Source organism: Ambystoma mexicanum, chromosome 10 (assembly GCF_040938575.1).
Source record: "Ambystoma mexicanum isolate Mex_15411 chromosome 10, UKY_AmexF1_1, whole genome shotgun sequence".
Classification (NCBI taxonomy): Eukaryota; Metazoa; Chordata; class Amphibia; order Caudata; family Ambystomatidae; genus Ambystoma; species Ambystoma mexicanum.
In genome coordinates, this window is record NC_090932.1 from 1300984697 (window position 1) to 1301006808 (window position 22112).

At 45.4% G+C, this 22112-nt stretch overlaps 1 protein-coding gene across 1 annotated transcript in view; it reads right to left on the reverse strand.

The window, feature by feature from the left end:
• RNF215 (ring finger protein 215) overlaps positions 1–22112 on the reverse strand; it is a 222174-nt gene that overhangs the window by 108221 nt on the left and 91841 nt on the right. The window contains exon 6 of the mRNA XM_069619310.1: positions 1810–1914. Coding sequence (XP_069475411.1) covers positions 1810–1914 — 105 coding nt within the window. The remainder of the gene's footprint in view (positions 1–1809; positions 1915–22112) is intronic.

The window sequence follows — 22112 nt, forward strand, 5'->3', positions numbered from 1 at the left end:
GGCTGCCTCCTCCTCCACAGCATTTCTCTTCCCTCAGGCCCACAACGCTCGGCCCGCTTCTCTCCTGCTGCTCTCTCCAATATCCTTGTCGGCTCCACCTTTTATGCACCTGCCACCATTTGATAGGTTGCAGGTGTGAGTCCTCAGGACCAATTGCCTGATCATAGTTAGTGGAGTACTCTGGACATGCCTGACCCTTACAACAGTCAGCAGGACTCTTCCTTGTCGTCTAAGTACTAGAGTGGTGAAAGGACATGTTGGTGTGCACTCTTCCTAATCCCCTCTTCCTCGTCCCAGTACTATAATGATATGAAAGATAAGTGCCTAACAAATTCTCAATAAAATAAAAAATAAAATAAAAACATGAGGGGAAATGGTTTGCAACAGCCTATAAAGGCAAGGGGAGGGTGTGGTTGGTTCTCACAAGGATAGGGGGGATACCATTTCTCGCCAGCGGATATCTTCTTCCCAATCTCCAAGGACCGTCCACCCAAGTGATCCTCCCTCGCATCTCCACCCCGAAAGTCGGGATCCAAAAGTGATGGCCTTTCCCTGGCCACCTGAGAAGAGGATCCAAGGGGAGGTGTGGGGGATACCCTAAGGTTTCTCACATGAGAAAATCAAGAGGATATGAGGAGATGTATCCCCAACCAGAAGGCAAAGAAGAAGAGGCCACAAGAGATGAGAGAAGGGAAGATACCCCCAGAGGTACAGAGAATAAGAGTCTCTCTTCTGTTGCCTTTCATGATTTCTCTTAAGAGTGAAGAGAAGGGACCTACCAAAGGAATGACAAGCAAGACTACCAGAGAGATCAGAGGGAGGGAGTGGGACCCTGATGAGGGAAGAAGACAAAGGAAAGAAGGAATAAGATGCTGAGCAGCACAAGAGGAAGACAGAGGCCTCAAGCAGGAGAGGTGAAAAGTGACCCTTGTTCAAGGGAGATTTAAGGGTCCTTATGAATGGAGATGACTTGCAACACTGGGGGGAACTTCAGGTCAAATATACACCAGGGCACTTCAGGAGTCGGATGAACAGAGGGAGCTGCGTGCTCATTATGGAAAGCGTTTTGAAGGACAGACTTTACGAAAGGGAGAGACCGAAAGGAAACTGGATGGCATCACTGCTACTGTGCACTGACCATACCATATTTATGGTTACAGAGGTACAATACATAAGGCCTCATTACGAGTTCAGCAGTGCAGCCAAAAACAGTGGTAATGCAGTTACAACTGCATTCCCGCCACATTAAATGCACCGCCAAACTACAGGTTCGGAGGTAAGTTAAAGGAATATATACATTGCAAGGAATGCCATTTAATGAAAGTGTGCAACGTTTACCAAAGAACTGTAAAATAACTTGTAACCCAGAATGCAAATGTATCATCAGACTGAATGATAATTTTTCCTTTAACATCACCCACTGCCTGAAATGTTTGCCAGTGCACCCCATCCCCTCAATTGTAACCCCCTTGGTTTGTCCCCTACGTAATATGCTCCATTGCTTACCAGTTAGGTTGGCACTTTATAGCTCCCACACATACACACATAAATACAATTAGGAATAAAGTGGCTTAAGTCTTTGCTGCAATTTACAGACTCCCCTCTCCTCTACTGGAGAAAAGCCTTGGAAATATACAGTAATGGTGTCATTAGTAACATTAGGAACATCCTCATGTGGGGGTGCACAGAAATCTCCCTTGCCTTTTAGGGAAAAAAAAGAAAAACAACATGGAGCCATCACCCGTAGATGTCTGAGACTGTGAGGGGAGAGAGGGCTACACATTTCTGCATATTCTGTACAATACGCACCTGTACTTGTGAACTGGTTTCTCCAGTACAAATCACCCCCTGCCATTCTCCATATAGACCACCCCGGGAACGTCCACATGTTGACCAAAGGGTGAGGGTGACTCCCTGCAGGAGAAATTAAAAAACATCTATCAGAAGAATGCAGCAAATACTGCACGTGCCACTTCTGAAGTTCTTCCCTGGCGTTATGAGTGTTTATGCACCACTAGTATACAAAATAATGAATGCAACAGAGGCAACCAAGAGTGACCATGAACAACGGTCCTCAATGCATAGGTGTCATTAAGGCACCTAAGCAGATAGCAATCCTACATCACTATCTGACAGAATACATATCACATCAGCATCTCACAAACCAAAGCTTGACACTCATAGCTTGCTAGTATCAGCATCCTGCAGGTGATGCCTGAAAAACATATGCAGTGTCTGCTCCAGAAGCACAACATCTGGGTGAAACTGATCCTTGGTGCTTTGTGCCGCATATATGCTTACACCCACTGCCCGTGCAACAATGGCCACATTCAGTTATAATACACAATTTAAAGTTAATCGAAAAAGAAGAATTGAAATTGTTATAGATAGAGCCTATGTACACATTTATTACGCAACAGATCTAAGAAGGTTAAGCTATGCCAATATTACCATTAATCAGCTCAAATCTTTAAGTGTGTTTTCATAGAGGCTGTTTTGCCTCTTCACATTTTAGTGTTCATCTCTGTTTATTGGTGAACGAAGTCCATGATCATGGAGTGGTTTTCCTTGCAGACATTCACAACAGCCAGATCTTCTTCAATTTGGGTGTCATGGCTCCCTCCTAGCTGTGTCCTCACCTGTACACATGTGTATGCTTTCCTTGCAATCTCCATGAGCTTGCATTGGTCTTCTGCCTGCAGCTGGTGCTTGGCGGCTGCCTCCGAGGACTACACAACGGCCAGATCTTCTTCAATTTGGATGTCATGGCTCCCTCCCAGCTGTGTCCTCACCTGCACACATGTGTATGCTTTCCTTGCAACCTCCATGAGCTTGCATTGGTCTTCTGCTCCCAGCTGGTGCTTGACAACTGCCTCCGAGGACTACAGTGGAGGGGTATGAGACCTGCAGCCACACCTCTTCGCATGCCATATGTTTGTAAATTTTTAGGTTACATTCTGACTTCCCAGAATCTCAGCAGGATTCCTCAGAGAGATTATAACTATATAAACATACTACTACACTAGGGCACTGCTTCTCGGTAGAAATCTTCCCTCGCTGATGCACATTTGAATTCCCGGTTCTTAATCTGTGGCTTTGGAAATCTGTCCTCACTTAAAGGTTCCCTCTGGATTCTGATTCTGGTAAGATCTTTGTTTGTTTTTAACTTTGACTGACCCCATTTTCTGATATTCTGTCTGTATTTTGTTTGGCTCATTCATATGGTGTTCCTCCCTCTTTATTCCCCATCTGTTTTTACCCTCAGATCATACTCGTACCATCAGGTGAGGTAAGAACTTTCAAATTACTTTCATCCAAGCCGCAATGGGCAGGTTTGAGACACGCTTTCAGTTCATTCTTCTCTCATCGGGTGCAGCTAGACTGTATATGCTACCATCCTTGTGTCTTTGAGCAGTTAGGCTGTGTATTCTACCATTCTTGTGTGATGAGGTGAAGGTATCCTATTGTGCTTTTTCCATCATTGGACGTGAACTAGATCTTTGGCCAATGTTACATCAGTGGCCCTATTCTTACTATTTGTCTATGTTCCTAAGTTCTCCAGTCCATTCCTTTCATCTGATGAGGTGTTTTCTGCCACCTTCTTGCTAATTATGTTTATGTTTGAATTGAGCACTCAACAAAGCTCAATTGCTTTTAAGTGTGACAGCGTTATGTTTAGGTCTTATTTGTTTCCAGAATTCAGTGGAGATGGATGATGGAAGAAAAGAAGGTTATTTGCCAGCTCTTCCATGTCATGTGGCTGTTTGCGTCTCGGTTCATCTGAAAGGGTTTTTCACAGGCAAGGAGCTAAGGGTGTAGAATGTCTGCCTACCTGGATTTAGTACCTGGCTTTGGGGATAGTCAGTCAGTTGAAGGTCTCTGACCACAGGGTTTGTTTTGGGGTTTGTCTTTTTCTTGGAGGTAAGAGGGGCTTTTATGTCCATGCATTTGTAAGAAGGTACAGGATCTTGAAGCAGATGTCTGATTCACAAGATGAATCTGCCTTTAGCATTTTGAACTCTGCAGTCCCTTGTATTTGTTAGGCAAGGACTCGCCAGATAAGGCATTAAGAAGCCTGGAGTTGCGTGTGGCGCCTACTACCATGGAGTGTTTTTCCAGAGGGATGAAGAGAAGGCTTTTTTTTAGCAGTTTAATTTGGAAATAAGATTCCTTTAATTAAAGTATCAACCTGCAAATTCAGTCCACCTCCCCGATGACTCCCAGGTTTCAAAGGTCGGACATTGTTTTTAAAAGGCGGGTTAGCCCCAGGAACAACATTTACATTTTGGGTCCATTCAGTTTGAGCCTGGTTTGCCAAGTGGTCTTGGTGGGCTTTGACAGCAGATTTCTGTGCTATCTGCAGATGAGTGGAATTATAGACCGTGAGACCTTTGGAGGACGCTACATTGCACAGGAGACGGATGTGAGAATAAGTATCCCAGTGTAACGCTCTTTTTTTGGTCAGACAGGATGAACTTCAACCACGTACGGCCCTCTTAGATATACTAACTATGTGCTCTAGTCATTGGATAAGGTTTCTGAGGTCCACTGTGTTGAAGGAGACAGCGCTATCAGTATGATTAGCATGCTGAGGTTCCTAGTCTTCTAAATCTAGTAGGTTGCCACATACTCAGATTAGGGCTGTTTCAGTCTCATGTTTGGGCAGAAGCCTGATTTACAAGTGTCCGGGATGTTTTTTGCTTTTCTGTTTGCCTGATGTTGAGACATTACATGATTTTCCGGATATTCAATTGATAGGAAAGTCCAACAACTGGGATGTAGTTGCTCAGTCTACTGGGTCCAGAGAGTGTGTTTTGTTATTATTTATTAATAATGTGGTACAGTTTATAAATAAACTTTACACATGATTACAAATTGATTTAAGTAAGCAGCAAAGACAAATAAAAAGTAAGAAAACGAGTAGAAAAATGAAGAACATAATATAAGAAACACTAAGTGTGCAGTTAAAAAAAACAAATCTCATTCTTAATGCTTCCTGTTCAAACAGTCACCAAATACAGTCAATAATGGAAACAAAAATAGATACCTACAATGTAAAGACAAGGACGATAATATCTTTCCTCTTATTTAAGTATTATTTTTAGCATTTGTCACTATACAGTATGCCTACAAGCTTGGCGAATCTCACGTCAATTATCACTTCAACCATAATTGCTTTAAGTCCATATATCAGTCTTTAGATGGTCTTTCTCCCAGTAGTTAATGGCACTTTCTACATTGATTTACAGCATCGCAATATTGTTGAGTGATCTTAGATGGAGCAACCTAGCCGATTTTAAATTTTTAGCCAGACATTGAACAAAGCAATTAATACCTTGAAGCTTTGGGAATTAATACAGCGCGGCCAAAACATGGGTTCTCTGATGGATTCCAAGTCATGCACATAATTGCTATAGCATAATTGGTACATATCTATCATGTTTACACATTGAGTGTTTTTTGGGTGGGTGTGATTAGGGAGTGTTCCATGGCTCATTTGGAGGCTTGTTAGGTTGCATAAAATGTCTGGAGGACTAAGGCTATGAGGCAGGGATCATTTGAGTCCTTGCCAGCTATCAGCTTTTTGACGAAGGTGAGTTCTTAATCTTCTGTGATTTTGGTGAAGGCAAACCTGTTGGTTGGCCTAGAGCAGGAGTCTGCAACCTTGGCTCTCCAGAGTTTTGGACCTCAATTTGCATAATATCCAGCTATTGACGATGCTTGTTAGGGATGAAGGGAGTTGTAGTCCAAAACATCTGGAGAGCTAAAGGTTGCAGACCCCTGAGCTAGAGTGTAAGGTCACATCGGGCGGGCAGGGTAGGCATTTGTCAAGTTTGTCTCAATGACAGGTAGGAAAGGAGTTTTTGTTGGAGCAGTATTGTGTTTGGATCTGTAGTTTGTGATGGGTTGGGATTCTGGTTGGTGGACAAAAAAAACAATGGCATTTTGATCTGTGACATATTTAAATGATATGACCCTCCTTGTCCCTCTGAAGACCCAGGGTTCCCTACCCACTGAATGAAGGGCGACCTGGAAAAGGTACACAGAGGGTTTGGCAGAATCCCTCCATGTGCCCTGGGTCATCAGTTTTGGGCAGACCAAGCCTTGTTGATGTGCAGCCCCAATTTTTCAGCCTAGGGTTGAAATGACCTAAGGCAGACATCCCTTTCTTCCCCACTCAGAGTCCTCATAGAAATAGGTTAATTATTCACTTCCTTGCTGTCATTTTCCCATTTGGACTTGGGCACATTTCTCATGCACCACCAAAAGTGCCAAACTTCACAGTGTTCCACTACTTCCTTGTTTACATCTGGACGTGAGTACAATGCTAAGATCGTACACTGGCCCTCCCAGCTAGTTTTCTATCTTTTGCATATGTAGGAACCTTCAACAGCTATGGGCACAAAGAGGGAGCTTTCACGTGAGCGGCCATGGAACGAAGATGTTTTTTGCTCGAGAGAGAGAGAGACAGACTAGAATACAGGCTGTTCAGCTCCTTCTAGAACAAGAGTGAAGCTCACCAGCACAATGCATGGTTGGTCATCAACATATCGACTTCCTAGAGAGACACTGGCTCCAACAGCAGAGGTGCATGCAAACAACAATTCTTTGGCCTTGCTTAAAATGTGTGGCCTTACTTAACATTTGTAGCTCAAGCTTTTAATGCTTTGGTTGCTGCCACAGTACAGCTCATTAAGAAACAAGATGAATAAGGAAGGGAGAATCAGGAAAATTGGGAAACCCCTAGTAATTTAAGAGAAACACACTGTGATAGGCAGATTAGAAATTAACAAATCAGATAATAAGGTTAAAGAGAGGAGGGGGAACAAATAATTAAGTGATAGAGAAAGCAAAGGCAATAAGCTGCACTAAAAATAAGGGTGCCGCACCCTGCAAAGTGTGTCATGGATCTGGCTACCCATTGGAGAGCAGAGGCAAGGAGAGCGAGACAGACTCTGAGAAAGAACCAAGGATTGCTAGACACCTTGGGAGGTAGCCAGAACTAGGAGTTGAAGTCAAATCCAGGGTGAAAGGCAGCAAAGAAGACCAGACCTTGGGAGAGACCAGAAAGGAGGACTGCAGAGAAACATTTAAGCATACTGAGGGCTATGCCTCGGCTCCTCGTCTGGGCCAGAGACAGAGAAGACAAATCAAAGAACCTATAGCTCAGCTCCTGGCAAAGGTCAGAGACAAAGAAGGCATGAAGGAGCTTAAGGCCTAGGAGCTAAAGGCCTGTTGAGGGCCATATTGCTGACTTTGGCAGAGGCCAGACAGAAAGGAGACAGAGTCAAAAAGAATGTTTAAGACTATGGGCCTCATTACACGGTAGGCGGTAAACCATGGCGCTATTAGCGCCATGGTTCATGCCGGTAATTTACCGGTACCGCCTTGGTGGAAAGGGGAATTACCGCCCCATTCCAAGGTTGGCGGGGCGGTAATTCCCCCTTCCACCATTGCCTTTCCCCATTCCCATTTTTGCCCCGTAGGGCTCAATGGGAATGGGGAAGGCGCTAATTACGGTACCGCAAATTGCGGTACCGTAATTAGCTCCCTGGGTCCTTTTGCGGGTTGGTTTTTAACACCAGGCGTTAAATCCCCCAACCCGCAAAGGGACCTCGTAGTAAGGCATTAAGGATTTACCGGTACCGGTATTTTACCGGTACCGGTAAATCCTTACCGCAATCCATGTAATGAAGCCCTATATCTGTCTGGGAACAGACCCAGGGAAGGAGACATAGCCAAGAACACTGGCGGAGAACAGAGGAATGGAAGTAGCTGAAGGTTATTTCACAGGGACTGGAAATAAACCAGATATTGAGAGAGAATAGAGAAGATCTTGGCCCAGGATGGTGATCTATGGCTGGTGGGTTATAGCAAAACAGCCTGACAAATACCCTAAGCAAGGGTGAAGAAATACATGCTTGTAGGAGTGTGTAGAAGGTGATATCATCATCATCAGTGCAACATGCAACCTAGGGCTAGCGAATGCGAATATTGAGGCCAAAGCCGATCCTAAGCAGGGGGGAAGAAATACTTGCTGGTAGCAGTGTGCAAAAGGTATCGGGAGTATCATCATTATCATCATTCAGTGCAACATATGTCTAGTGGATAAAATGATCTAGGCCAAAGCAGACCATAAGCAAGGGGGGACAAATACTTGCTCATACGAGTCTGTCAAAAGTATTGCAACTCCCCAAGAGGGTAACACATGGAGAAAGGGTGAGAATATCGGAGCTTGAGTGCTACCCTTAAGCAAGCAGGGTGAAGTACTTGATGGTAGGCACAGCCAAGAAGCAAGCTGATTGCTAAAACCTCTGGTACTGAGAAAAGCAAAGAAGTGCCCAGGGGCACCATAACCCTGAGACTGTAAGTTGAGAGTTGAGCCAAGAAGCAAACTGGTTGGTATTTCCAGAAGGATAGCTCAGGAGCAACGTGTTTGTCTTAGAAGCAAGACAAAATGGAGCAAGACAGGTTTGAAACCCGATCCCGCACTTAGAGACTGGTATTAAGCGTGTTACGAAAGATTCATGAATTAATCCTGGAGACTGAAGTATATTAGTGAATCCTGGGATGACCAGGTGTCCATTAGATGGGGCCTTTGCACAATTTGGAGTAAAGTTATCTCAGTTACTTTTTTAAACTATGTCCAATGTGTGATGGCGTAACCAATTTCATAACATTTAATGCATATGATGCAATCCACAGTTAAATTGGTGGGGTAGTAGGAGTAAATACCCAGCTCACAAGGTTCATGTAAAAAACAAACAAATGTATTTATACAATGTTTTTAGGCCCAACGCGTTTCGAGTATATCCTTTTCTTCAGGGGCAAAATCATATTTCACAAAATTCTAGAAAAAGATAGAGAAAAGTACATCTTAGTATAACTGCATATGTGATTACATATATAATGTACATTACGATTTAATTTCAATCATTTATTGTTCGATACAGAAAATAACTGATTTAATGTCAAATATGTCCAACAGGTGTGGTAATACTAGAGATACAGTCAGCAATTTTTTTACTACAGTAGAATTACTTATAAGAGGGTTGTAAACATAACTTCTATCTAAACAATCTAGTCTGCAAAGGGAAAAACTCAACTTTAGGAACCCTGCAATCCAATTTACAAGCTGACATTCATTTTGCCTAAAGAGATTGTGCTCCCCAATTTCTGCAGGATTGATTCAGAATTTCAGGGAGGAAAGATAGAACATTTTGTTGTTGTTCTGCCCGACTTTCATTTTTCCTCGAATCCAATTGGGACTCCTCTAGAGTTGGTGATTTTACTTGGTTCCCCAAATCAACAGACCTCACTTGTGGCCGACCGCCACTTGTTTGCTCCTCCGGTAAAGAAGAGAATACCTCCAGACCTTGTTTCTCTAGATCTTTTGATGCAGCAAAGATTGCCATTAAGGCTCTTTTCTAATTTAGTCCCACTTCAGCGACATGAATATTTTGGTCTATGGGGAAACGTACAAATTCTATGTCCTCAGAAGCAAAAAGATTTAAGTTTGAAACTTTTTTAAAGAGTGACAGTATCACACTTCTATTAAGGGACTTCTGCTTTGAGTTCCCTGCTGAGGTCTTGAGCCAGACTCTAGGAATAGCAAAAGTAAATATCTCCTCTTCGTCCCTTTTCTGAGCCTCCACTGGTAGTTCACTTTCCATTTCTCATTGTTCAACAGTACAGTTGTCCCTTGGGTTCACAATCTTGGTCGTTTTTCTGACGCCACTACTCTTCCATGGCCCAAATATCTGTTTCTGATGTCCCTGCAATGCATCCTGATTAATCAGTATTTTGTTTGCTCCCTCTTCAACTGCCTTGTTTTGTTTCCCTTGCTTTCGAAAATGGGTGCTATTTTCATATTCACTTGTGGTTGGGGCTTCATAGTTTGAGGTTTCAATGCAGGATTCTGTGTGATATTTTTCTTCTTTAGAAAAATGGGGGCTCACCGCAACACCGTAACTGGTAGGGCTACATGTGCCGAACTGAAATTTTTATTCAGATGTCCCTGAGCTGTTTCTTTAGGGTCATTGTTGTCTCCATTACATTGCATGTGCCCAGGCACAGTTCAGCTTCGCTCTGGTAAATCCGTTTTTTGCCCAACACTAACACTCACAATCTCAATTGCTCGATTTACTGCCCCTAGTAAAGTCTCGTTGAGTGTTCTGTTGTGAATTCTGTGCTCTTTTCTTTCAGTGTTCTAGGGGGGAGTGGCTCTCATGTGTCAGTGGAACCAGGCATTGATTTAACAGGTTTCTGTGTTCCAACCATCGGATCCTCCATTAAAGGAGCCAAGAGAGCCTTTAAGAAACACCCCAGAGTTTTTAATTTTTAATTTCTTCTGATTTCTGTTTTTTTACGTTCTTTCTTGCTAATCGGTGATGATATTGTCTCTTTTTCTTGGCTTCCCTTCTCCTTAGTCTCCTTCTTCTTTTATGATTCTGCTGTCCAGCATCAGTCCATTCTACATCTGTTCCTTCTATGAGTGTCTTCTCCTTTTCCAATGGGCTTTGGCAGAAATCTGCCACAGCCTCTTCTTCCCCATCCGCTACTTGGGCCAACCTTCTAAATTCTTCCAGTATTGATTCTGAGAGGCGGGTATTGTCAAATGGGTGGTTCATCAAATCCTCCCTCACTTCATCTTCATCCTTTTCTATGGGGTTCTTTGGTAGCTTCAATTGGGTCATGAGCTCTCGCACCAGTAGACAAGTGTCTTCTTCATCTGTCCTCCTCAATCGTAAGGAGTCTAGGATTGCCGAGATATTGAGACCCTGTTTTGTGACTTCAATCTTCAAGTAACTTAAGGCTGGGGTTGTTATTGAATTAATAACATTGCTGATCCCCACCATAGATGACTCACAGTTTGCTGTTTCTTTGGTCAGTTCTAGCAGTATCCCTGCCTGTGATTGCACCGCCAACTTTAACAAATCGAAAACAGTGACCAGCAAGTTCAGCACAAAGTTCAACGCTGAGAGTGTTGCCTCACTCCCCTGTTGATTTTCAGAGCTCACATTTCTTATTGCCTGTTCAGTTCTCTCATATGGTGCTTCTTTTCTACTCACCCTCTCTCTAGTGAGTACTGGGTCTGACTATTAACCTCCTTGGATATCAGGTCAATGTCTTCCATTGAATTACTTTCCATTGTACCTTTGTTCATAGCTGCCCCTCCCACTAAGGTGGCGTATTCCAGCTCCATATGGAGGCAACTGGTAGGTGGTGTTTTTTCCAAAGATGCCTCCCCTGCTAGATCACCCATACTTCTATACCTTTTCCTACCAAAATGACCCTCGATTTTTTTGGTGCATTTTGGAGGTGGTAACAGTATATTCTAGCTCCTGTTTCAGCAAGAAGGCTGTTTCTGAATGGGCTTCCTTTCCTTTTCCCCCTACTTGGTGGACTTGGTGGGGGCATGAGCATGCCCTTGGGCATTTACCCTTATTGTCGAGGTAGTTGGTAGATGGTCTACATCTGTTGATGGAGCTTGAACTCCTGCTGAAACTGATGTTTCCGCATGTGAGCCATCCCATTCTGGAGTTCTAATATCGTCTGTCACAATCCCACTGCTTAGATTATATTTGATTGTTTATTTCTTATGGGTAAACCTCACAATATGTAGCAAGCCAGGGGGGCAATAAAACTCAGGAAGCTTGATGCCATTGCTATAAATGTGTGCCGAGCTTTCCGATCACAGATCGCAATCAAGACATTCTAAAGGCAAAGTGCTGCACCGCATTAATCACACATTCACTATGTGCTTTGCCTTAGTCTTTTCTTTAACTCCTTCCCCCAGACTTTGTTTTTTATAGGGCTGTACTTGTCACTGGGCTGGTTATAGCAGGCTCATGGGGGTGCAAGTACAAAAATCCCCAATCTTCACATGCCTCCTGATTATCAGTTGGTGGAAAATAGGAGGTAATACTATAAAAGGGTAAGACACAGTACCTTCTGCAGCAGCTTCAATGATGGATTTGTATATCCGACCTTGTGATATTCTCTGCCCTCAAAGGGCCAAGGTCGCTGGAAACACTGAAACCGTCGTAAATGCTGGGAAAGCTACAAACGCTGTAGATGCTGAAGACCCAAAGACTCAGCGCCCGACTTGGCAGCCGCTCCACATTGAGTCTGGGCTTTTGAATGAGAGTCCTCCTCCTCGCAAAACACCAAACAGCATAGAGGGCTTTCTCCAACTTTCTCCAGCAGCAGTGTCACGTAGCAAAAACAGGAAATAGTCACTACCCAAAGATTCAGCGCCCGACTCCAGAAATGTGAACAGACCCCCTCATAGGGGAGGTATGGGACAGAGTGTACTGTTGCTGAAAGGAAATTGCCTGTTGGAATAGCTGTGGCAATATTCAATTTGAAGATAGAATATTGAGGCCAGAAAAGCCTGTCCAGGAGAAAGGAGTCATAGGGTAGTGTTGGGACAGCAGTACAGACTGTTCATTTGGACCACTATTGACGACAGGCACCCCAGTTAGTTTGGTGTTAGGTAGGGCAAACCCTGTTGGGGATAGATAGGCGTTTTTTCATATTATTTAAATAGAACTTGGTAAAAATGTCACCACTTTATACGCCTCCTTTTGACCTACAACACCATCCAATATTTAATGACAGGGAGAAAGTTGATAGAGAGATCAGAGGAGAGTTCATGAAAAGAAAAGATTTGGGGATCTTCTGCAAAGAGTTGGTATGAGAACCCAAAGGAAGAGGTTAGTGCCCCAAGAGCAGAGGTGTAGAGTGTAAAGAGCAGCAGACCCAAGATAGAGCCTTGTGGAACACCAACAGTTAGATGAGTGAGTTGAGAGGTGTAGTTGCTTCAGGAGACAGATAATCAACGAGGTGCAAGGTAGGATTCAATCCAGGCAAGGGCTTGATCGTGAATCCCAAGTAGAAAGAGAGTATTAAGGAGATCAGAGTGATCGAGAGTGTCAAAGGCAGAAGACAGGTCAAGGAGAATTAGGATAGAGGATAGGTTGACGTGCTTAGCAGATGCGATGAAGTTGGAAACATTCATGAGAGCAGTTTCCGTGGAGTGACAGGAGTGGAAACCTGCTTGTAGGGGGTCTCAAAGGTTGTTGATGTCTAAGAAATTGGTAAAATGGTAGAACACAACCCTTTCAAGCACTTTAGAGTAGTGCAGAAGGAGCAACACATGGTGAAAGTTAGCTGGTAGGTTCGGGTCAGCTCCTTGCTTTTTTAGGCGAGGAATGACCATTGTTGTTTTGAAAACAGAGGGAAATCAAGTGGAGTAGAAGGACAGGTTGAAGAGTTCAGTGAGGTGAAAGGCCAGTAAAGGGACAATAGGCTTGACTAGCGAGGAGCAAGAGGGTCTGATAGGGCACAAGAGGGGTAAGCCTTCATCAGTAGAGATAGCACTTTGTCAGTATTAGTGTGACTAAAGTTGGAGATAGAGGCAGAGGATGATTGCAGAGTAGGCATAGTGTAAAATGTAGGAGGATGGAGTGTGAGGAAGGACAGAAGAGAGTCTTTCATTTTGGAAATGTGTACAGCGAAATAGCCAGCTAGGTTATTAGCTGCTAGAGTGGAGTTGATAGTCATAGACTTAGGAGGAGTGAGATTAGGGTGGCCTGTAGCCAGCGAGGATGGGTGGAGTGAGAGTTAATGAGGGTTAGGTATAATTCCCTTTTTGCTCTATCAAGAGTGGAGTGAGAGTGTTCAGGGTAGAGAGGTAGAGTTGCAGGTCCTCATGCGAGTGGGTACGCCTCTATTTGTGCAGCAGCCGACGCATGTTTCTGCATAGAGAGCGTATGAACGGGGTGACGCATGGTTGAGGATGCAGAGACTTGGGGATGAAAGTAAACAATAGGAAGTGAGAGGGGAATGAGTCATATAGTAGGGAAGATGGAGAAGGCATTGTTGGTGGAAGAGGCACTGGGTATGAAGGAGGAGAGCGAGAACTGTATGGTGGAGAAAAAGGGGGGAATGGCAGAAGATTTACATTTCTTTTTAGAAATAGTTGAAGCAAGTGGTGTGGAAAGGTCAGAGGTTGAAAAGAGATGGTGGTGGAAACAACTGAGTGATCAGATATGGGTGGTGTGACAGAAGTATTAGTGAGGTGGAGATGAATAACAAATCCAAAGAGTTACACTCTGTGTTGGTAGGTAGGGTATGGATGGAGTGGAGAGCGTGGTCACTAAGAAAAGACTGAAGTTCAGATTTCTGAGAAGTGGTAGGGAAGGGTAAAGCCACCTAAGAGAATGAGGTGATGTTTAGTGGAGCGAATCAAGGAGTTACCCAAGATCCTCAAAGAATGGTCCAGTTGGACCAGAATGGCAATAGATGGAGATGATGTGAACCGAGTAAGGCAGAGCAATAGTAAAGATGGTGAATTCAAAAGAGGTAGGAGAGGACATGACATTGGAGATTTGTGAGGCATTGAGGCAGGAAGAGAGTAGGTGTCTGACGACTCCACCTCTGCCAGTCACTCGAGGAGAGTCAATGAAGGATAGTTTGGAGTTGTGTAGGGCCGCCAGGGAGGCAGTGTCAGATTGAGAAATCCAGCTTTCATTGATAGCAAGAAGGTCTAGGGAAGGAGAGTTGGAGTGAAAGTAGTCAGTCAATACATTTGACACTGTATTAGTGAAATGCTTGATCATGACCTATCACTCAGAAAATGTGCTTGCTATTGAATTATAGAAGGCCAAAATCTGACAGCTAAATTGCAGAATAGAAAATGTGGCTGCAATCACACAATTAAATTGCCATACATATCATTTTCAGGTGACTTTAGCATCTGGGCGGATGCGTGCCTGCTCTCAGATACTAAAATATAGATGGATAACATGAATCATCTCAAACACTCAAGGAGTGAAGGGTCCTAATCATCACATAGAATATACATTAGACCTCATTTTTAGTCCAGATTGGCGGACCTACTTACTGAGCCTCATAACTCTTCTTGGTGGTTGGATCATATCTTAATCCATTTTAAGTTGAACAATTATATATTTGGTAGAATTTCTACATCACAGTATACTATTACTAAAGAAAATTGGAACAATTTACATTTGCGTGTATTAGCAGAAGGTTCCCCATTCTTAAAAAGCACTATAAACTCTGACTATGTCCTGTTTAAAATATGCCAGTCCATCTAGGTCTACTGGATTATTTTTCAACAAAATTGTGAACGTTTCGATATACGGCAGCTTGTGGGCTCACTCAAATAAGTAGGTTTTCCTCCACAACGAGAGAGCTTAATTTCTTACATCGGCTGCCTATCCGAAAAATAAGTATCTGCATTTTATGGAAGAGGTCCAAGTCACTAAGAGATAAATTATTCCATTATATGCCAACTCATCACCTGTGCTCTCAATAGATGTCGACATGGGCAAATAGATTTAGAATATCTCGAATTGGCAGTCAAATCTTTACAGTTCAAACAACACAAATGAGGAATAAATTACCCACTTCCCTAAAAGATCCTGAGAACCACTTGGCATTTCAAAGACTCTTTAAGACACGTATGTTTTTAAATAAATAGTCCAGCGTGACATTACACTATAGCGGTACCACTGGTTTCTTAGTGCAGAAAAAGGCATTGTCGGTAGTAATACATAACATAGCATATTTTTGCTGCAATTCGGGGGGGGTGCTTCCTCACCACTATGAGGGCTTTAATAGGGGGAACTTATGTCCAGTGGTTCCAGGGTCACCAGACCTGGTAGCAAACAACGAGAAGAGGGGGCAGTAGACAAAGAAAACCTGAAATGCTCTGTGGGGTGAGCCAGCGCAGAGTGCCCTGTTCCTGCTCTACCCCACTGGTATTTTGTGCGCCCATTTTAGCCATCTGTTTTTTTCTTGTTTAATATCAGCTGGGTGTATGCAACACCCTGACCTCCTTACCCCTGCTTGGACACGGTGAGTGTGTATTACTCCACTTCCATGTTCTATTGGAGGGGTTATGGGCTATCAGCTACAACTCAAAAAGGATACAGGTATCAGAGTGTCATAATGAAGAACTAAATCGGTGTAAGGCCTATTTTAATGGACCATATGTCCCGGTGTGCATTCCATACGTTAATACATAGCATCAAGCATGTACCGTCCAGCTTGATTCTTGCCTTCTCTGTCCCATGGTTATAGTGCTCAGCACGCTTCTAGACTTCTTCTTGGTTTTTGCATTTGTTCCTGACACAGTTATTTTCACTCTACCGCTGCGAGTCTCCCTCCTCGATTTCTGGTTGCAACTGTTGCACTCCTACCAGTATTTATTTCCCCCCTTGTCCTAAAATGCTTCCTTACCAGCAAGGATGACTGCCGCTACTTGCTAGGATATTAATAGTTTAGAAGCTACTAATTACAATCCCACTAATCCCTCCTAATGCTCCCCTCAATTTCTGAGTCACTACCTTGTGTGTGACCACTAAGTCTGTCCCTTGAGCTCTTATACAGGGCTTTAGACCAGTCTGATTAATTAGGAATCCCCTCCTGGCCTAAGGATTCGCCCGGCCCAAGTGTCACTCTGCTCCATCAGGTGTTTTCTTTCACTGTATCCAGTTATTCAGGTGTTGTGCCTCCGTCTTTCCAATTTAGTGATAGGTTCCCCACCACCCACTCATGGTGCTGCCTACTTGAAGTCAGGTAAAATAGTTTCCCAATCACGCAGCTCCGTGCGGCGTCACAAGACTCGGCAGCTGCCCCCGGCTCTATCAGTGAGCCTGTATGTGCTAAGCTACTAGGAAAAGGTTGTCTGGGGGAATGGAGCCACCATGGGATGTATGGATTTGAGGGAGTGTTCCTCTTCCAAAACACCAGGGACCCACTGTTGGCCCACAAAACACACCATTGGTCCTGCTTCGTATAAGCATAGTAGGGAGCAGAGACACAACAGCCTCAATATATGAAGGGAATAGGGGAATACCAAATACTCTTGAAGTCAGCAGCAGCAGTCCCCACCACTCACCTGAGGAGCAGGAGCTCCAGGTTATGTCCCTGTAGGAGCAGCGGACCCACAGAGGAAACCACCTGTCCAGCTTTATTCACCATGAAATATGGTAAGCGCTGATGTCCCCTGCGCAACGAATCGAAAAATCGCCCGCACAGCCCCTGTTTTACTGCAGGCGAGCTTTCACTGAATCTGGAATCCAAAAAGGCTATATATGTATCATTTTCCCCTGAAAGGCTAAAGTGAGCCCCTCGCCGCTGTTAAGGCCGAAATCTTGATATCCTTGCCCCTGTCATGAGAATCCGCCTGAAGCCCAAAGCCAAGTGTAACTCCTGGTATGATTCCGATCTCGTCACCCTAAAACGCAAGTGTAGGGTGGCTGAGAGGAAATGGCGTGCTTCATGTTCATCCTCTGACAAACTGGCCTGCCGCCTGCTACAACGGCAATATCGGCTCTCCGTTCTCACCAAGAAGAGCGCCCATATCCAATCCCAGATCTCTACGGCATCTAACAACTCGGCCAAACTCTTTAAAATCTGCAAGGAACTGGCCAACCCTGTGCTGTCTCTACATCTCCTGTCCCCTCCCAGGCCCTCTGCACGGCACTGGCTTCTTACTTCAATTCTAAGACTCAGGACATCCTGTCCTCACTCTCTTCGCCTCCCTCCCTCTATCTCCTGCTCTTCCTCTGACCCTTCTGCTGGCACCCCCCTCCCTCCCTCTCTGCCTTTCCCCTTTTCTCTGCAGACAAGGTTTCTCGACAAGTCCGATCTATGAAAGTCTCATCAAAACAGGTCCACCCTGGTTCCTCCAAAACCATCGACCACATCGACTCCCTGTCCCCTGCCCTGGCTGATTTCTGCAATCACTCCTTTGCCAATGGAGTCTTCCCATCCCCCCTGAAGCACTCCCTTGTGCACCATCTTATTAAGAAACCCTCTGCCAACCCCCCGTGGCCCGGCTAACTACCGCCCAATCTCCATCACTCCCTTCCTGGGCAAACTCCTGGAGAAACTGGCCATCTTCCATCTTAATCTCCACACCGAATCTGTTGGTTGTCTTCACGATCATCAGTCAGGCTTCAGGGCTGCTAGAAGCACGGAAACTGCTCTCGTGAACATCCGTGTAGACTTGCTTTCCAACCTTGATTCCAACACCCCGTGTGTCCTCATCTTGCTTGATCTCTCTTCTGCCTTCGCCACAGTCAACCACACCATCCTGCTGAACCGTCTCCGTGTTAACCTGGGTATCACAGGACAGGCTCTGGCGTGGCTGACTTCTTTCCTCTCCGACCGACCCTCCCAGGTCCAAATTGGGGCCTTCCTCTCCAATATCTTTCTCTCTACCTGTGGTGTCCCCCAGGGATCTAACCTCTCTCCCTAGCTGTTCAACCAATACCTTGCACTCATTGCCCACCGCATCGCCGCTCTCTTCCCCAATTTTCAGTGCTATGCGGATGATACCCAGCTCATCTTCAGGCTACCCTCGGCCTCCTCCTCTCCCTCCCTCATCGCTGACTGTCTGTCTGCTATCCAAGAGTGGTGTGCTGCCAATGACCTCTGCCTTAATGCCAGCAAGACCGAGATTCTACTTATAGGCACACCCTCTCCCTACTTCCCTGCAGCTCTCTGGCCGGCATCTCTTGGCCCTCTTCCTGTTCCCACCTGCAAGGCTAAAAACCTTGGGGTCATCTTCGACTCCACACTCTCCTTCTCTCCTCACATCTCTGACGTTTCCAAGAAGTCACACTACCAGCTGCACCTCCTCAGAGGTATTCTTCCTCTCCTCTCCTTCCCCTAGAAGCTCACCGTCTCCAGAGCCCTGGTTCTCTCTAAGCTGGACTATTGCAACAGCCTCTATCTAAACCTGCCTGCCTCTACTCTCCGCCCTCTGCAACTTATCCAAAACAGGACTGCGAGACTTGTCCTTGGCCTCAAGCCCAGGGATCGTATCTCTCCAGGACTGAAATCTCTGCACTGGCTCCCAGTGGCTGCAAGGATTAAGTTCAAAACCCTATGCATTATCCACAAGGCCTTCTGGGGTCTGGGGCCGCATTACCTTCAACTCTCTCTTCCTAAATACCTTCCTTCTCGGGCTCTCTGCTCATCTGCCTCCAACTCCCTCAGGGTCAGCCGCTTCTCCAAGCAACGAGTTGGTGGTCGATCTCTCTCTTCGGCAGGAGCCTCCCTCTGGAACAGCCTTCCTGCCTCCCTGAAACTTGAGGAGAACCATCTCCGGTTCCGGAAACACCTCAAAACCTTCCTCTTTGCTTCTGCTTTCTCTGCTGTCTCCCCTGCTGAAACCCCCTGCCTAACCTGCTCTGGTTACCTGGCCACCCTCTGACCTTGGGGCCAGTTCCTACCCCTTGCACCCCTGCCCTGCCTCCCTGGAAACCCCCTGCACTTAGGGAATGTTTTCTGTATCCCTTCAGTCCCCCCCACCAGCACTTGCACTTGCCACCATCAGGCCTTTTACCTATTGTATTTATTCCTCCATCCCTTGTACTGCACTTCCCCTCTCCCTTCCCCCAGGCACTTTTCCCTCCTCCCTAGCCTTGCCCTTGCGCGATCTGAATGACACTTGGCCTAGTAGGATCGTTTGTCTGTCTTTCCACTGTTTTTTCCCTTCCATGCCTTGTCGTGCCTTGAAACACTTGCGTATAGGCGCGTTATAAATACCATATCATATCATATTATATCATATCATATCATATCAAGGTACACTAGGTACCTAGTCACTCGAAGATGGCCGCCCACCTGATGCCTGCAGCCCCTTCTGCCTAACCAGCCCTCCAGCAGCCAGCTGATTGGCTAACTGGCCTATCTTCCTCCCCATTGGCCGCCGGCAGGCGAAGCCAACCCACTCCCTCCAAGGCCCAGGGGAGGCAAGGCCATCACCTGTTTCGAGCCTGTTTGATGCCGTGACTGCCATCCGACAGACCCCCTGGCCCTCCTTATACAAGGTAACATTTCCACCCCTCCCTAGCCGCTGCATTGCCAAATCGGACTAACTCTGCTTTATTGCACGTATGTGCGACCGTTTATCACAAGAACTGCTGGTCTATGCCACCTGACTGCTCCGACCATGTCTCCAGCCTCGAGCTATGCGCACCGTCACCCCTTTCCCAAATCATCCCCACCCACTGCCAAAGGCTCGTGCACAGCCCCCTCTACCATCACCTCCAGCAATTACTATATTCCGAGCACACTGCTGCTTTTGCTTCCCGAATCTCGACTTACTGTGCATGCATCTGCCCTATTGTGCTTTCGCACACCATATGTCTCAAATGGTATCTACTGCGTGATCTGGACACCTAATGCTTCTTGTATTCCTGCAGCTAAATTGAATGTGCCCACTTCTGCACTGCACCAGCTAAATTTAACAAACCTACTCTTGCATTTCACTAGCAGTGACAAATTAACCTACTTCATCACCGCATTAGAATAACTCAATATGCCCATTTGTGTGTGCTCATTTGTACATCCCATCACCTAATCAACGAACTAGCTTATTGTTGATCTATATTTGCATATTCGAATTTAGCCTATCTCTGCACTGCACTAGCAAAATTGAATCTGCCTATCTTTGCACTGCACTAGCAAAATTGAATCTGCCTATCTTTGCACTCTATCAGTATATTTGAACTAGCCTATTGCTGCATTATATCTGCATAGTCGAATTTAGCCTGTCTCTGCATTTAACTAGCAAAATCGAATCTGCCTATCCGTGCGTGCCCCCCACACAACAGTAGTAGCCTACCTGTTAGACCACTAGCATAACTGAACCTAATCTCCTGCAATTGCCCAATGTGCTTACCTGTATGCGTCCTGCCTACAGAACTCAGCACCCCACAGCTCCACAGCCCTACCTACATTGCTTTCTCAATTATGCCCGCCTGGTTCATCCTCATCATGTTCCCTTTTTGTGTCATGCCCAACAATACGCCATGCAGCAGAAATAGCTACATCTCGCTCAGCAATGGACTAGCCAAACTCGGCTGCCCAAGACACCACCCCACCCCCTGTCCCACACCCTTCCTGCCCACCATGCCACCATTCCCCCACAGTGCCTACCCATACCACACTGTTAAAATTAGCACCACCGCACACCACCCTCTACCCAACCCTCCTAAGGATGACTACACTGTTACCAACCAGAACCCCCCCAAGATACCAGAATGCCGGACCACAGCCAACCCTAACTTTACTACCCGCAACAATAGAGTAGGCTCCAGATTCCACATCTTACCTAGCAAACTGTCTATAACCTCTATGACTAAGGCCACTAACAAGAACACCTCCAACGCTGCTAACACTGCTTCGTTAAAAGGTGCTCTACTTAATGTCAGATCCCTTGTTGCTCACCCCACGAAATTGCTGACATCATCCGCTCAGCAGATCTCGACTTCCTTGCCACTACAGTAACATGGCTACATGATGCAGCAGGTCCCTATCTAACCCTTGCGGTACCCGACAATTACTCCATCCTTAGGGCCGACAGACCTAATGCTCGCGGAGGAGGTGTAGCTATCATATTTAAATCCTCAATTGACATCAGATATGTTACCTCCCTTCCATTGAAATCATGCGAGCACCTCACCATTAAAATACAAACTACCCCTAAGAATACCATCACTCTGGAACTAATATACAGACCCCCAGGTCCCACAGGGACCTTCGAGGAAGACTTTACCTCTCTTATAGTTGAAAACTCTAAACTCTAAGTTAAAGTCACCTAGAATATCATTCTAGGTGACTTTAACTTGGGGTACAACGACCCTAACGACACTCCTGCATCCTCCCTTGCTAACACCCTCTCCGAACATGACTACTCTCAACTCAACATTCTACCCACCCACCAGAAAGGCAGAACCATTGATTGGCTCGCTGCCCACAACTGCAATATCACTTGCAAAGCCCCCCAACCTCTCGTATGGACTGACCATCTCCTCTTATCATTTGACATTAGTATTAACAACCAGAACCCCAAACAAGGACCCCCTGCACCAGCCTGCCTGACCAGAAACAAGCACAACATTACTGTGGAAACCCTTATGCCACTGGTTCTCCCTATCCTAAATACGCTCCCTGCCACCGCAGACCTCAATATTCTAGTAAATACCTACAATGAAGCCATGACCAAAGCCATTGACACAGTTGCACCACTTAAGCCACGCAAAAGCAAACCTAGAGCTCAT